Source organism: Camelina sativa, chromosome 13, assembly GCF_030686135.1.
Source record: "Camelina sativa cultivar CO46 ecotype springtype chromosome 13, ASM3068613v1".
NCBI lineage: Eukaryota > Viridiplantae > Streptophyta > Magnoliopsida > Brassicales > Brassicaceae > Camelina > Camelina sativa.
Genome location: NC_141892.1, coordinates 12,333,745 through 12,349,308, shown reverse-complemented (window position 1 = coordinate 12,349,308; position 15,564 = coordinate 12,333,745). Strand labels below are relative to the sequence as shown.

General features: G+C 34.9%; 2 protein-coding genes, 2 non-coding genes and 1 pseudogene across 4 annotated transcripts; 2 read left to right on the top strand and 3 right to left on the bottom strand.

The window, feature by feature from the left end:
* Nucleotides 1-57: 57 nt before the first annotated feature.
* On the bottom strand, nucleotides 58-150 carry LOC147929446 (small nucleolar RNA Z223). Its single transcript, XR_015579130.1, has one exon. It is a non-coding gene; the product is annotated as a small nucleolar RNA Z223 (small nucleolar RNA).
* Nucleotides 151-1,164: 1,014 nt separating this feature from the next.
* On the top strand, nucleotides 1,165-2,241 carry LOC104738208 (uncharacterized). The gene is made up of 5 exons (XM_087480060.1): nucleotides 1,165-1,328; nucleotides 1,428-1,468; nucleotides 1,760-1,828; nucleotides 1,914-1,970; nucleotides 2,074-2,241. Exons 1-5 carry the CDS (start codon nucleotides 1,211-1,213, stop codon nucleotides 2,146-2,148), a joined length of 360 nt encoding a protein of 119 aa, XP_087336186.1. The 5' UTR covers nucleotides 1,165-1,210; the 3' UTR covers nucleotides 2,149-2,241.
* A 1,271-nt stretch (nucleotides 2,242-3,512) lies between these two features.
* Nucleotides 3,513-5,584, bottom strand: LOC104736631 (trihelix transcription factor GT-4-like). Its single transcript, XM_087480271.1, has 5 exons — nucleotides 4,955-5,584; nucleotides 4,639-4,677; nucleotides 4,291-4,422; nucleotides 3,983-4,207; nucleotides 3,513-3,891 (listed from the first exon to the last, which is right to left on the bottom strand). Exons 1-5 carry the CDS (start codon nucleotides 5,457-5,459, stop codon nucleotides 3,671-3,673), a joined length of 1,122 nt encoding a protein of 373 aa, XP_087336397.1. The 5' UTR covers nucleotides 5,460-5,584; the 3' UTR covers nucleotides 3,513-3,670.
* A 1,085-nt stretch (nucleotides 5,585-6,669) lies between these two features.
* On the top strand, nucleotides 6,670-8,942 carry LOC109125380 (uncharacterized; annotated as a pseudogene).
* Nucleotides 8,943-15,059: 6,117 nt separating this feature from the next.
* On the bottom strand, nucleotides 15,060-15,166 carry LOC147929445 (small nucleolar RNA R71). The gene has a single exon (XR_015579068.1). It is a non-coding gene; the product is annotated as a small nucleolar RNA R71 (small nucleolar RNA).
* Nucleotides 15,167-15,564: the final 398 nt, after the last annotated feature.

Below are 15,564 nucleotides of genomic sequence, written 5' to 3'. Positions count from 1 at the left end.
CAAAGACTCAAAAACATCCTAGAAAACAAATCAAAAGACTCAAAAAGACTCCTTATATCATGGTTAAAAACCACAAAAACCATGATATATCAAATTTTATGAAACAGAACTGGCGTATCAAGCTGTTACAATTAATCATCACTGCCCAAAACAAAACTCAAAAGCCAAAACTTTGAAGACGATAAAACAAGAAACTAAGGCTCACAGTAACAGTAACACAATATCCTCCTCTTTAGTAGTATCTACTTCCTTGTTTACATCTCCACATAGAGTAACTTTTAAACAATCTACACAAACACATCACAAAGATGAATCCATGAATACAAACAAAGAAGAACACAACAAAACCTAACAAATGAAACGGCTTTTATGCAATGTAGCAAAAAAAAAACAAAATGAAACCCAGATCGAAAACTACTAAAACAGATAACACCCACATCGAAAGATTCCGAATTTGAGAGAAATAAAAATCAGATTTTTTTTTATGGGAAAAATCTGAGTTGGGTTGCGTTTGATTGTCACGATTGATGTTCTTATGAACGATGTTTGAATCGTTGGTGAATTTTTTTGGGAGGTGACATCATTCTTCTTCGTGGTTTTGGTCTCTGATCGTTTGTTAGATTTCAGGAATCCATCGCCGTTAACATCAACAGAGAAAAGAGAGAAAGGGTCGGAAAAGGAAAAAAAAAAGATGCTCTTACAACCTACCTACCTAACAACAAAAGATCTGGTCAAAGTTAAACCTCTCTCTATGTGGGCTTTAGTTTTTATTTATAAAGGCTCAGTAATAAATGAGCCTTCTTTCAAGCCCATTATAAAAACTCTGCCTCTCCTATTAAACCCTTGTTGTCTCTCGAGACGCTCTCTGCGAAAAGCATCTCTGTTTGATCGTAATCCAAAGGTATTCTCCAATTCGATTAAAATATCTCTGTTTGAGCTTGTTGATGTTGTATCATGGTTTAAGTAGACGTATGAGTCGCTTGGTTAGTTCGAATTTTGAACTTCAAAGGATTTAAAGTCTTGATTTTTAGATTCTGGGTATGAGCTTATTAGAGTTCTTAAGTTGTATTTTGATGTTTTTAGAACATATAGTTCAAGTCTTAGATGACATTGATGGAGATATCAAGCTTAAAGATGATTACTTTACTTAGTTTGTTTTAGCAATTTTTTTTTTTTTTTTTGGTGTTTTTTCTGTTAAAAAGATTCTGTAATGAAGAAATCTCGAGAAAGTGGTTTCATGTTCTATGGTTTGTGTGGGACGATGCTGATCTTGAAAACAACCAAGTGTGCAGAATGTCCACTTTGCAAAACAACGAGAAATGCTAAAGGTATCCATGAGTTTCTCTCTTTATACCCTCAAAATCGAAACAGTTTTTGTTTTCTTGTTTCTTGGTTGGTTGGTTAATTTCGTTATTTGTGCTTTTCAGATATCATTGACAAGAACATAGCACTGTTTCTGCTGAGGTATGTTTTTTGCTGCATCATATATTTGTAATCTTTATGTTATTCATAAGCTGTGTCGTGTAAATTTGGTTTCTGTTTCACTGAGTTGCGATGATCTCTATGCTCTTGATTTGTGTTAGTCCATTGTTATTAGGCTATGAACACGCACAACACACACACACAAAGTGAAAAAAAAATCATTTTCTGCTATGTAATTAGTTTCAGGCATGAACATTAGACACGGTTTTGTTATTTTTTTGCAAGAACATTGTATCATGAACATTAGTATACAACTTATGTTCTTTGCTTATTACAGGATATCAGAAGAGAATTAGGAATATCTCTGTTTGATGAAAAGGCGCAGGAAGACGCAGAGCTACCAAAGGTTTGTAATAAGATAACAGATCTTTCACGCTTTTTATTCTCAATCCATGGCTTGTGATGTTGATGGATGATTCTTCTATTTGCAGATCAAAAAGGCGTGCGAGAAATGCCAGCACCCAAAGCTTGTATACACAACCAGACAGGTATGATACTCCAGCTTTTTTTTAATTATGTGGTTTCAAGTTCTTTTCTTCTTTGATTCAACTTCAAAGAATTGTGTTCATGGGATATTTCTGGTTTTTGCAGACGAGATCAGCGGATGAAGGACAGAAAACATACTACACTTGCCCCAATTGTAGTCATAGATTCACAAAAGGTTGAGGTTATAATCATCTTTTCAACAACATGTGATTCAAATTTCACAGAGCATACGAGTTTTGTTTCTTACATCAATATTATCTATCAACTTTCATATCCGGTCTGATCATTAGAACTTATGTGTAGTTTCTTGCATTTATGTTACGATCTCAAACATTCAATGTCATCATCATCAGTAGCTGTTAAAATCATCTAGTAAAGTCCACGTGGATATGGTTGTTTAGGCAGTTTCAAGTGCGGTAGTATAGCCTTTTTTACATAATGTAAAACATGTCTCGGATCCAATTTCCCGAAGCATGTTCTTCCTTCCGCACTGAGGGCTATACTACTTTACTAGCTACAATATTTCCCTCCTTTTCTGTTTGTTCGCTGTTTTAGTCTTCAGACATAAAAAAAAAAAACAAAAAAAAATAATGTAACATTGGATCATACAACAAATCAAAGAGTATTTGCTCTACAACTCCGTGTTTTACACATCTTGTATAGTACGAAACAAATATCCATAGAAGCCTCCAGAGCATAACTTGTAAGCGCACACTACTATTTGCACGCAGACACGTCAAACTTAATCTTAATCCTTAATCCTTAATCCTTGATCCTTGATCCAACGGCTACAAAAACATTCCATACACCCCACCACACCAGATCATTTAATTCTCTCAATTTAAAAACCGCCACTTTCACATTAAACGTCCCAAACAGTTTAAAAAAAAAAAACAGAACCATGGCAACCTCGTCGGTTGACCATTCTTCTTCTCCGGCGACACTTCCGTCGTTTCTCCTCCTCTTCCTCGCCCTATACCTCATCGGGTTTTTCATAATTTTCCGGTCATGGAAATCATCATCACATTTAGGAGCTAGCTGCTTAATGTCACTCTTCCACGGCACTTCCGCGGTCGTAATGGCTTCTCTCACACGCTTTTAACAATCCCACGCGCTGCCGTTCACTCATTCGCTTCACCCAACACCGTCGTGGAATCAACCGTGCTCGACTTCAGCATGGCTTATTTCACCGTTGATCTCTTCCACTACCTAATCTTTCTCCCTAACGACTTCATCTTCATCCTCCACCACATGGCGACGCTCTACGTCTTCGTCACGTGCCGGTTCGCCGTCGGTATGCAAGGCTCTTTGTTTGTTCAGCTTGTGTTTATCTCTCTGGCAGTTCTTAATGTTCTAAAGGCACCGTGAATCCTTTATTCACACCTATGTCGTTTTCTCTTCTCTTCTTTCTGGAATTGTATGAGAATCGTGTAACTGTGTTGTTTTCTCTTCAAAAGTTGTTAGCTTTTTCATTGTCCTTGTTCCTTGCATTGAACCCTTAAACAATCTTGATGGTTCTTGATAGTTCTTGGATCAAAAAGGTATTTCTGAAAAGCCTATCAAATCTATTATTCACAACGAGAACAAAGTTTCTTGTTTCAAAGAAAGATCTCTAAGGCCAATCAAATTTCTCCGATTCACAAAGATAGGAATGTACAAAGAGAATATTTTACAATGACTGAAAGAAGATTCTTTTTAGCACTCATCTCATTCCTCGATATAAGACACCGGGTTGAATATCATCCATATTGTCAATGTTTCGGACCATGTCTATGTTCCGAAACGCGTCAAACTCTCTCAGACATGTCCATCCTCGTCGAGCCAAGAAATCTCTGTAATCTTCTTCGGTGTAGAATATCTTCTCCTCTTGATGGACTGGTAACGGATCAGATTCATCATAGTGGCACACTCTAACAGCTATCCCTGAATTTTTCAGTTTGGATATTGAGAAACCTCTAAAACCAGAGATACTGCTATTCGATGAATAGCAGAGAAAGAGTGAACTTATTATTACCTTCATCGACATGGAGTGTATAGTTCCCTAAAGGCATGTCTCGGTCAAGAGAGCGAACAACCTGTTCTTCATCTTCTAGCCAGAAAGCTCGTCTTGTTCTTAATCTAAACGCGGATCTGATAGCTTCCTTGATTGCTTCAGCAGTACCATCAATCCCAACTCTTCTTGTATACTCTCCAAATTTCACTGTTATGATCCTCCCAACAAACGGATGACCATCACCACCTGCTTCAAACATAAAGCTTGATGACGAAAACAAACTCTTGCAAACTAGAGATGCTTTAAGTTACCTTTGTCTGGTTACTTACCGTTTCCAGAGGCATCTCTCCAATTCCAAGGAGGAATTCCATTTGCTGTTGCGGGATCAGCAGAAGCAATGGCCAGAGGAAGACTATCATGATCAAGCTGCGTTTCAAGATTCAGCGTTGGCCTGCCATTAGCTGCCACAAAAATAACAACTCATATCAAGATTCAAGACCAAACAACTTCCACAAGACAAAATCCGCTTCACATTATCAACCATAAGTTGTTGTGCAATTGGTTTACCAATATCTAGGACTGATACAACCATTTCTCTCAAAATACTTTACCTAATCAAAAATGATTTCAACACCATCTTATAAATACAAAAGACTCAAGAAATCTGAAATCAGTACCTTCAACAGATGTAAATGAAATACTAGAATCTTCAAAACCTACAAGAAGATAAAGATAAACATCAATTCAGAAAGAAAAAAAAAACACCCAAATTTAGTATAAAAAGTCAATATCATTGACAACCAAATCTACAACTTTATGTTTATCCATTAATGGTCAAAATACTCTTAACTAGGTTTAGCACTAAAAGTGGAACAGAACTAAAACCTAAAGACCAGTCTTTTTTCTTCTCAACCCAAATCTAAACCAAAACCCATTAACAAATTTTGATTCAAACCTCCAACAAAACCACAAATTCAAGCAAAAAGATTCTACCTTTATCTGTAAATTGCATAAAGGAATCAACTTTAGCAGAAGAAGATGGTGGAGGAGTAGCATGACTCTTATACAATGCCACTTTCTTGTTTCTTTCTCTAAAGATATCTTCAATCTCTTTGTAATAGCACATCTTCGCTGCTCCTCCATTTGTTGTTGCTTTATCATCTTGATGCTTAGCTTTCTTAAACTCTTTCAAAATGTTCCTCCACTTGTCCGTACACATAGTTGGTGACCGATCAAACCCTTGCTCCCTCATCTTGCTCGAAATCTGTTCCCAGAGATGTTTGTTAGATTTGGATGTGTTGAAAAGGTTGTCCATTTCCCCCCGTAGCGAGATTAAGCTGAGAGTCTCGTCTTGTACCCATGTTTCTGCTCGTTTCTTTGGTGTTTTGATCTCGTGATCCTCTCCTCCGCTGCTGTCTCCGAGGATTATCTGGTGGTGGTGGTGGTGTTGTTGCTGTGTGGGTAGATCTCCGTTTGATGTAGTCACATCGATCATCATGTTTATGTCCCGTGAAGGATTGTTAATTTGTTATCGGAAACAAACATGTTTTTCTTCTCCGAGGATGAAGAAGATGTCAAAGATTAATACTTTAATTTTATTTTTATTTTCAACTATAGACGCGTGGATTCAGTACGCGCCTGGACAAACCTTTATAACTAAAATCAAAAGCTTATCTTAGTTTTGCATAATTTGCATATGATCTCACTAATTTATTTATTAGATTGAATACAACAGACACATCAACACTATGGATCAAGAACAACCCAGAGTTACATTACCAACCTTTTGAAATGCCAAATAGAACTCTAAAAAACAAAGCAAAGCTTTATGATAATAAGCAATAACAAAAACAATGGTATAAGTCTAGCTTCATAGTGATGTATTCACTAGGCAAAAGTCTGATGCACCCATTAGCTCCATTGAAAGATTTCCAAGTTTCATTTCAAGACTTTGACTTTCCATTAGCTAATCTTATAAGAAATAGATCAGAAAATAAGACTGAATAGCCTAGACTGCATTCTAACTATGGTTAAATAATGCTAAACAAAAAGTTATTGTCAAAACACTTAATTCCAAGAGTCTTATTAAATACTTAAATCACTTTTGTTTGGTTGACTAACAAAGAAAAAAGAAATCTCATATGATATTGTTCATATCTTTCTTCCAAAGACAAGATTTGCTGATTGAGAATTGAGAGGTGAATTGTATGCTATGAGACGTATAGATTGATTCCACGATCTTAAACCAGTTTTAACAAACATATCTTTTGGTTTACATTTACGATAGGTAAATTTACTAATTTTAAATAAGTTTAATATCCCACTTTGGTCCGACGGTCTATTTCCCCACGAGAACTATTGTATCAAGTCAGATAGAGTGCGTTCTTTACCCTCGGTCTATTTGTCCTCCAATAAAAAGTTCAAAACCAATTTTTCCCCGAAATTAAAGTTCAAAATCAATATCTCCCCAGTTTAATTCTTCTACATCAATTAACCCATAATCAGTGGATTATATCGGTTTACTATTTACTTAACCGATTAGAAGAAAACTAAACCTAGATTAAACCAAACTAAACCCGATTTTGATCCGTTAAACTTTGATTTCACTATCCATTATCTCTAAAATCCCTAAAACTGCCCCAAATTTGCGAAGAACCCTAGATCGAACTTTAATTCTTTGCTTAAATTTCTTTGGGAAAACAGCTTCAATGGCGATTGTCCTTCCAGATGCAGACTTCGGAGGAGATTTTGATGAAGAAGCACATGACAGAGATGAATTTCACATCGAACAATTGGTGAATGAGTTCGTTGATGAACCACCAGTCCGCCATGATTTGTATCCGGAGAGTGATAACGATGAAAACGGTGACGGTCCAGAGCCAGTTCATACACATATCAGGCGCGGTGACGGGCATTTGTACGATAAGCAGACATGCTTCAGTGGAGTCGCTTTCAAAGAAGCAGTGACAGACTATGTTCTCAGAACTGGAAACAATCTGAAGCAATACAAGTATGATAAAGATAAAATTGGCTTTATATGTGTTGGTTGTAATGGAGATGATGGTTCACGGTGTGAGTGGAAGGTGTATGCCGCAATTCTGCCAAGTGATAACATGTGGAGGATTAGAAAGTTTAATGATAAGCATAGTTGTATCCCTAATGGAGAATGTGAGATGTTCAAGGTTCCACATATAGCTAGGTTGTTTCTTGATAAGATTAGAGATAATCCTGAGTACTTCATGCCAATGAAAATGGAAGAAATCATAAAGGAACGGCGGAAGATCAGTGTCAGTAGGCATCAGTGTCAGGCGGCTAGAAATAAGGCACTTATCTGGATTGAGAAGGAATATGATCAACAGTTTGCTTGATTAAGAGATTATGCTGCTGAGATATTAGAATCAAACTAGGATTCACATGTACAGGTTGAATGTGTGACGACTAATGATGGGAAAGAAATGTTCAATAGGTTCTATGTTTGTTTTGACAACATAAAAAGAACATGGAAAGAGACTTGTTGGCCTCTAATAGGAATGGATGGTTGCTTCCTAAAGAATAAGGTCAAGGGACAGCTTTTGGTAGCTTTAGGTAGGGATGCTAACAATGGTATTTATCCAATAACATGGGGGGTTGTAAAAGTTGAGAACACCGACAATTGGGTTTGGTTTATGAAGTTGCTGAAGACTGGCCTTGGACTAAATGATGGTGACGACTTCATTATGGTCTCTGATAGGCAAAAGGTAATTTATTATTATCATGGTTTGTAACTGTTTTTGATTGTGTCTTTTGTTTATGGTACCTTTAAATGATTATTCTTATTTTGTAGGGATTGATCAAAGATGTTCAGCTGGAATTACCAAAGATGGAGCATCGAATGTGTGTACAACACATCTACGGGAACTTGAAGAAGCATCATGGAAATAAAACCCGGATGAAGCCACTTTTGTGGGATTTGGCTTGGTCTTACAATGAGACGGATTATAAGCGGCACTTGGAGAGGATCTTCTATTATGATATTGGTGTATACAATGATGTGATGAGGAAAAATCCAAAAAGCTGGTGCAGGGCATTCCACAAGATTGGGAGTTATTGTGAAGATGTTGATAATAACCCCACAGAGTCTTTTAACAGCTCCATTAACAAGGCAAGGGAGAAACCATTTATTTCTATGCTAAAGACAATCAGACGACTAGCGATGGTGAGGATTGCTTAAAGGTCTGCAGAATCTCATTCCCACACAAGTAATTTCATTTCAATGGTTTTTTAGTATTATCAATGGTTGGCTTGTTTATCATTTTAAACAATAATGATTGCATTGTTTGTTTGTTTGTAGGGATCTATACTCCGTATGTTGCATTGTTTCTAGCTAAAGAGCATAAGTATGCATTTGAGTCGAAGGTTTACTCAAGCACAAATGGAGCATATGAAGTAACTCATGGTTTATATAAACATAGAGTCTGCCTTAAGAAGATGGTTTGTTCCTGCATGAAGTGGCATATATGTGGCATCCCATGTGAACATGCCTATGCAGTCATCATCGAGAAAACACTTGTAGCCGAGAACTATGTCTGTCAATGGTTCCAAACAGCTATGTGGAGAAGAAACTACACCGAAGGCCTGGTTCCACAGAGAGGTCCAAGGTTTTGGCCTGAGACAAATGCTCTGAATGTGTGTATACCAGATGATGAAGATCAAGATAAAGGTAAGAAGAAAAAACTGACAAAAAAAGGAAGAAGGGTGCCAATGAGTCGCCAACTAAGAAGAAACCAATGGAGAAGAAAAGAATCATGCATTGTGGCATTTGTGGAGAAGCGAATCATAATTCTAGGTTCCACAAGAAAGAGTTTGCCAAGGTGAATGTATTTTCTTTTTCATGGTTTCAGTTTATGGAGTTTGTTTTGGTTTACTAATGTTACAATGTTTTAAATTTGTTTTGCAGGCAAGTCAAGGGGAACCAAGTCAAGGTTCACTCACTTTAGCTTAATCAAGTAGCTAAGTAGAAATATGGTTCTAATTTTGTGGTTGCCTTGAATGTATTTTCAATCACATAGACTTGTAATTCCCTATGTATTTTGTCAAAACTTGATATGTCTTTTGTTGAATGTTTTGTGAACGGTTTAGGATTTCATTAATGATCATAACTTCTTAACTTTTGCTTCTGATTACCATCTCATATTGTCTTTTAATAGCAACATATTACAACTGAAACAAAAACATAGCAACAACAAACTAAGGAAACAACAATCATTCTCTTCTTCAACCTAGTAGCTTAGTGAGTCCAATCATGATCATACAAAAGAAGACTAAGACAATCACGATTTTCTTATGGCTTGCTTTGGCTTCAGGCAAAGCATCTTCAACCTTCTCAAATCTCTCCTTCTCCATCTTCTCATAGACCATCTTCTCAAACTCAAACCTCTATGTTCTGATCTCTTTCAGCTGCTTCTCAAGGTACAACATTCTTTGCATTCAATGTATCTATCTCATTGACAAATGCCTCATTAACCCATTTGAATGTGTGTTCATCATTCCTAATATGCAACAACCCCAATGTTATACACGAAAACAGAAAAACAAATCAAAAATAAAACAAAATCCACTTACCTTATTAGCTACTGCAAATTGACACCGATAATATCTCCTGTAAGGGTTGGAATCAGACTTCGATATTAAAGATACGATTCCTTCTCCGCACCAACATCTATTTGGCACACCGATAGCCCTTCATCTTTGACGCAAACTTGATTCAGTGGAATTGGATGATACATTACTCATTGTGATACTCAAACTCGTAAATGAAAGAAGAAGTAATCTCAAGAAGAAGAACCAAACTCAATAAAAGGAATCGATTATGAACAACGAAAATCGATTTTAGGTTTTATTTGGGGATTCTGGGTTTATGATAAATGGGTTGGGTTGGTGCATCAAACTGGTTCAACATCTGGTTTACTTTCGGGCCATATCTGGTTTGGTCTCAGGTTTAGACGTTAAACCGATATAATCCAAAATTGGGGAGATATTGATTTCGAACTTTAATTTCGGGGGGAAATTGGTTTTGAACTTTTTATGGGGGACAAATAGACCGAGAGTAAAGAACATGCTCTTTCTGGCGTGATACATAGTTCTCGTGGGGAAATAGACCGTCGGGCCATCCCACTTGTAAGATGTCCGTGATAATTATAGTAAACTAGGAAAATCCGCTAATCTGCGTGTCTTATTTTTCATTTAATTCATTCCAAAGTAATTACTAAGAACAAAAAAATTATTTTAAAAATATCTTATTAATTTGGAAATTTTTTATTACAGTTAAATACTTAAATGTTAATATTTTAAAGTCACTTAATGCAAAAGATACTCAAATGATGTTAAATATCTAATTTATATATTATAATCCTACTATATTAAATGGGAAGTACAAATATAAAAGTAACCTTAAAATGTGTAAAAAATTACATTCACTTGCCATTAAAAAAATTTAATTAATTAATTAATCTTTATTATTTATTAATAAACAAAAAAAAATCGTAACAGAACAAATTAAATGGAATCTAAAAAAAAAAAAATCTACAAAATTAATTAAAATCTACAAAAGTCAATAAAATCTATTCGAATCTAAACTAATTCGCATTTGAAAAAAATATTATTAAAAATTTAACAGCTAAGATTTTAAAAATCTAATTTAATAAAATCTACAATTACAAACATTTATCAACATTTTGTACCAGAATGGGTTAAATTTTTTACCAAAAATCTAATCAAATAAAATCTATATCAATTTCGTTTAACAACTTAGATTTAAAAACTAATAAATAACATAATAACAAAATAAATTATTATATTTTTTTATCAAAAAAAAATTCAGCATGCGTATAAGCGCAGGTTAGTAGTACCTAGTTATCTAATTAAAAAGGGAGACAAAATAATTTTGAGTTTGAGGCTTTGAGGGAGATTAATACAGAAAAATATATGTACAAGATCTACACACTTATGTTACATGATTTTTTTTTTTGTCTGATGAGAAGATGCTAATTGCAAAAATAGATGACATAGGCATTGCTGAGAGTAAAAAGACTCTTCTTGAATCGAGAAGCCAAAAGTTGGTTTTCTTATATTTATTTGATTAATTAGATGAATATAAGGTATACTTACAATATTTTTTGTCCAAAAAAAACGTATATTTACAACATTTTAAAACGCCTTTCTAAAAAGTGAAAGCAAATGACGAGGAAGTCATTGTAGTCGACATGTTTGCATTAGGTTGTTTAATGTTTTATGTTATTTCTCCAGGTTCACATCCATTTGGAGTACCTAACAAGCGTAAAAGCAACATTCGGAGAAAGTGTCGTGATTTACGTCTAATGGAAAACTTTCATGATGCTTTTTAACCTAATATTTTATAATAAAATAATTATTATAAAATAGACAGTTACTTTTGTAACTTTATATAATCAAAGCCAAATCAAATACAATATAGAAAAATTGTGTAGAATTTTTTTTATATCAATTATGCGATAATAAATGAATCATATTTTTGTTAAAAGAACCTAGATATGAAATTAGATTTAAAAATAAGGGTCAAATGTATAAACATTAGTTTTGTTGGAAATAATATTAACGTAATTTTGTAAAATTTATGGATTAAAATAAAAAGTAAAAAAAAAAAACTAAGTGAAAATAAATGAGGACAAGTATATGCTAGTCACCAAGAGAGAATTCCAAATGTTGTAATGCTAGTAAAAGTTAGAAAAAACCTTCTCATCTCATTATACATAAACCTTAGTTTTCAAAGTTAGTAATACATATAATCGTGAGATGTGTCAAGTATATCGATAATATTTTGACTTATGTAAAAAGAAAATTTATATTTAATAATTATAGGAAAATAAAAAAATCATAAAAATAAAAGGATTACAGTTAATATTTTTAAATAGTATATAAAACCAAAAGTAATGTATTATAGAACTTATTCTAATAGGAAAGTTATCTATTAAATTACAAATTTCAATAGGAAAATATGTGCAAATAATAAGGAAAATATTTAGAATTTAATTGCAATAATTATTTATTATAATCATATAGTAAAAAGAAATTTATACAGAAAAGTGATTAAATTACAAAAAGGTTTAATTTGTTAAAATTAGTGATTAACATGATATAAGAAAAATAAAAAAATCAAAATAAGAAATTAATGTAATTTTATTAAGTTTTTCAATCGATGAATGGTTTGATAGTGTATTCAGTATTATCGTATTATAAAAACCTTGGTTTTCAAAGTTAATAACTTATGTGATCGCGACACGTGTCAATTTTAACAATTAAAGATTTTGTCATGTGTTATACAAAAACTTTGTTTTAAAATACTTGTAAATTATAAGAAATTAAAAATTTAAACAATTTAATTATTATAAAATACAGTTCATATATTTATATAAAAATAATACTAACTCTAATTTTAAATTACTAACTCTATAAGAAAAAGATTTAAGAAAATTATACAATTAATTACTGTAATACCATAATTAAATAAATTATACTGTCAATTATTAATTCTAAATGAAAAAGGATTGTAGATACTCACCTTTACATAAACAAATATTTTTCCTCATAATAAGGTCACTGAATTTTTGTTTAATTTATGATAATGTTAGTATAGTTTTATTTAAAATTAGTACGAAAAGTAGTAAAACTATTACGTATGAGATTACAAAACACGAAACAAATATATTTAAATTATTTTTACTTTTTCAAATATGAGATAAAATTAGTTTTCAGTTTTTTTTCTTTGAGAGTTATGTTTTATTATTTTTTAGTTTATTAAAAATATTGAGTAAGATATAAATTTGATACAATGCACATTTTTTTGATATGAAAATTATAAATGTTACTCATTGGGAATGAGTACACATAATTAAAATCTAATTTTTTATCATGTAATATACAAATAAATTGTATTGCAAGATGGAGTGTGTGTAAGATCCGCGAACCAAATTATAGTGCATCGACCGATGCATGTTCGGTTTTCTCGGTTGAGTTTTAAGTTAAACGCTGCATTTTGGGTAAAAGAAAACCCTTAAACTCGAGTTTTGTCTCATTAGGCGTGTTTAGCCGCTCTTGAGAGAAACGAGAGAGAGAGAGAAAAGAGTTTTTAGTGTTCTAGAGAGTTCTTGGTGATTTCTTGGAGTTTGAGGCTGTTCCTATAGAGATCTGTAGCTGGGATCGTTGTAGGAGCTTCCTATGAGCGTTTTCTTCCTGTGTTTGAGTCGGATTTCTTCTGTGGCAAAGGTAAGTGCATGACCATGGCTTATCTAAGCTGGAGATTCTCTGATCTGTTTGTTTATGTGTTGTTTGGCTTGTTAGAACGTTGTTTAGGTTCGTGTGAGGCTTTCTTGTGGCTTGGGATCGAGTCTTGTGCTTGCAGGAACGAAGATACGACAAGAATCTTCGGGGAAAACGATGCTCGTTATGTGCATCGGTCGATGCACTTGGTGCATCAGTCGATGCAAGTGCGAGGACATCGCGGATTGACCTAAGAGCATCGGTCGATGCCATGTGGAGGCGTCGGTCGATGCAATTAGGGTTTTCGCATGATATCGAGCATGCGTCGGTGGATGCAATGGGAGCATCGGTCAATGCAGTCCCCAGGTGGTGTCAGACTAAGGCGTTGGGCGTTTTGGGAGTCATCTCAGGGTTTTCATGGTTCTAAGCAATATTAAGTGTCAAGATCTAATAAGTAAATACTAATTTCGGTCTAGGTTCTCAACTACGAAACACTAATGAACTAACAAGCTATTCTCATAGAATGAAAGTCTAAAGTCTTCATACTCTGTTACTCCACTTTTGCAGGCAACAACGCATGCCAACCAGCTAGTTAAACAAGTTCGATACATTCACCAAACTCCGCAACTCAACTTACGCAGGTTACGACGCGAGATTTCGGTATATCACTAGTTCGAAGAAGTAGGATAACGCGGTTAGCGCTCCCGTTCTCTAGATCAGCTCTTGGTGATCAATCCAAGCACATGCATTAAGATAAAGATGTCCCAAAAGAAATCTAATATAAACCAAAAATAAGATCTAACAACTTAATTGAAGCGAACCTATGAATTCCCCTTGAATCACCCCATAAAACCCAACAAAGTAAACTACTCGCTCATGATGCAAAGAAACAACATTGATATATTAAGGAATAGCATCAAAAATGAATCAATAACAAAAAGGGGTTCAAAGGAAACTTCTCTATTTGTCACAAAAGTAACTTGATCCCAAAAGCAATGAAAGTATGAAAGAACTAGAAAGAGTAGAAGGAGATTGGTGACTTCGGCGATGGCTTCTAAGAGGAGGAGAGAGAGGACGAGCTTTGACGGCGGTATAGGAGTCTCTGGTCGTCTCTAGGTCGACTGCTGGTAGCGTGGATGAAGAACTAAGAGGCACAAAGGAAGCACACCGAAAACCCTAGGTCTTCAGAGTATTTATAGGGTTTTGTCTTAGGGTTAGGGTTTGTGAGGTTAGAAACGTCTTTTCTTCTTGAGTGTAGGACAAAGGGCGGCGAAAAAGGCTTCTGGACCGTGGAGGAGGCTTGGACTTGGCCATCGTGATGGTGGCTGATCAGGCCTTCAATAAAAGCCCATCGGCTGGTTGCTTCTCCTTACGTTGGTTTGTAACACATCTCGGTAAATTGGGCCTATCTTCCGGATGAGTGAATGGAATGACTTGACTCCACTTCGAGGAGAAAAAGATGACTCTTTCAGATTTCCATAGACACCAAGCACGTCAAAATATGAGTTCTGGAAGGTCTTCAAAAGTGGCCCGTACTGTAAAGCTCAGAATCTATCCTGAAACGTGTTTTCCTTGTCTTTTGGTCATTTTTGCTATAAAACCTGTAAAACCTTCCCGAAACCTAAAATACTTGAGAATAGACCTTTTATACCTGAAATCTCATCAAACTCTTCCTAAATTCATATGAAAACTATAGCTAATATCGGTAAAATAATGATGTTATCAGGAAGCCTGCAAAAATGCCTTGTTCAGAAGGACAATGACAATTCTATCTTGGTGACAAGGCACACCTATGGGAAAAAATTTCTCCAACTCCAGAATTGCAAGGTTGAGAGAAGACAACTCTAGCTTTGTTCAGAAGAACAATGAAATGTTTGGCGAAACATGGGAACGTTTCAAGGGATATGATAGTCGTTGCCCGCATCATGGATTCAGCAATGCATCCTTACCGAGTAAACTCTACCGTAGCGTAGTTCTGAAGATACGAATGTTGTTGAGGATTGGAAACTTCTTCAACAATGATGTAGATGACAGTTGGACACTTGTTGAGAACTTAGCTCAATATGATTGTCACTACAATGACGATTATGATAAGACCGTCAGATCGTAAAGCGACAATGAGGAGAAGGACAAAAGGGACATGAAAGCCCTAAACGAAAAATTGGATAAGATCCTCCTCAGCCAGCAGCACAACATCAGGTTCGTTTCTGAAGAAGACCAGTTTCAACAACAAGATGGGGAGACTGTTCAGATTGAGGATGTCCACTACATCAACAATCAGGGAAGATACAATAAGGGCTACAACTAATTCAAACCAAATCCAAATTTCT

Bases quoted from the DNA above. Each gene is read 5' to 3' on its own strand.
- LOC104738208 (XM_087480060.1), top strand. From the start codon at position 1,211: ATGAAGAAATCTCGAGAAAGTGGTTTCATGTTCTATGGTTTGTGTGGG. The intron at 1,829-1,913 runs GTTTGTAATAAG...TTCTATTTGCAG, and splicing joins AAGACGCAGAGCTACCAAAG to ATCAAAAAGGCGTGCGAGAA. The intron at 1,971-2,073 runs GTATGATACTCC...TGGTTTTTGCAG, and splicing joins TTGTATACACAACCAGACAG to ACGAGATCAGCGGATGAAGG.
- LOC104736631 (XM_087480271.1), bottom strand. From the start codon at position 5,459: ATGATGATCGATGTGACTACATCAAACGGAGATCTACCCACACAGCAA. The intron at 4,678-4,954 runs GTAGAATCTTTT...ATCTTCTTGTAG, and splicing joins TATGCAATTTACAGATAAAG to GTTTTGAAGATTCTAGTATT. The intron at 4,208-4,290 runs GTAAGTAACCAG...TGTTTGAAGCAG, and splicing joins GAGAGATGCCTCTGGAAACG to GTGGTGATGGTCATCCGTTT.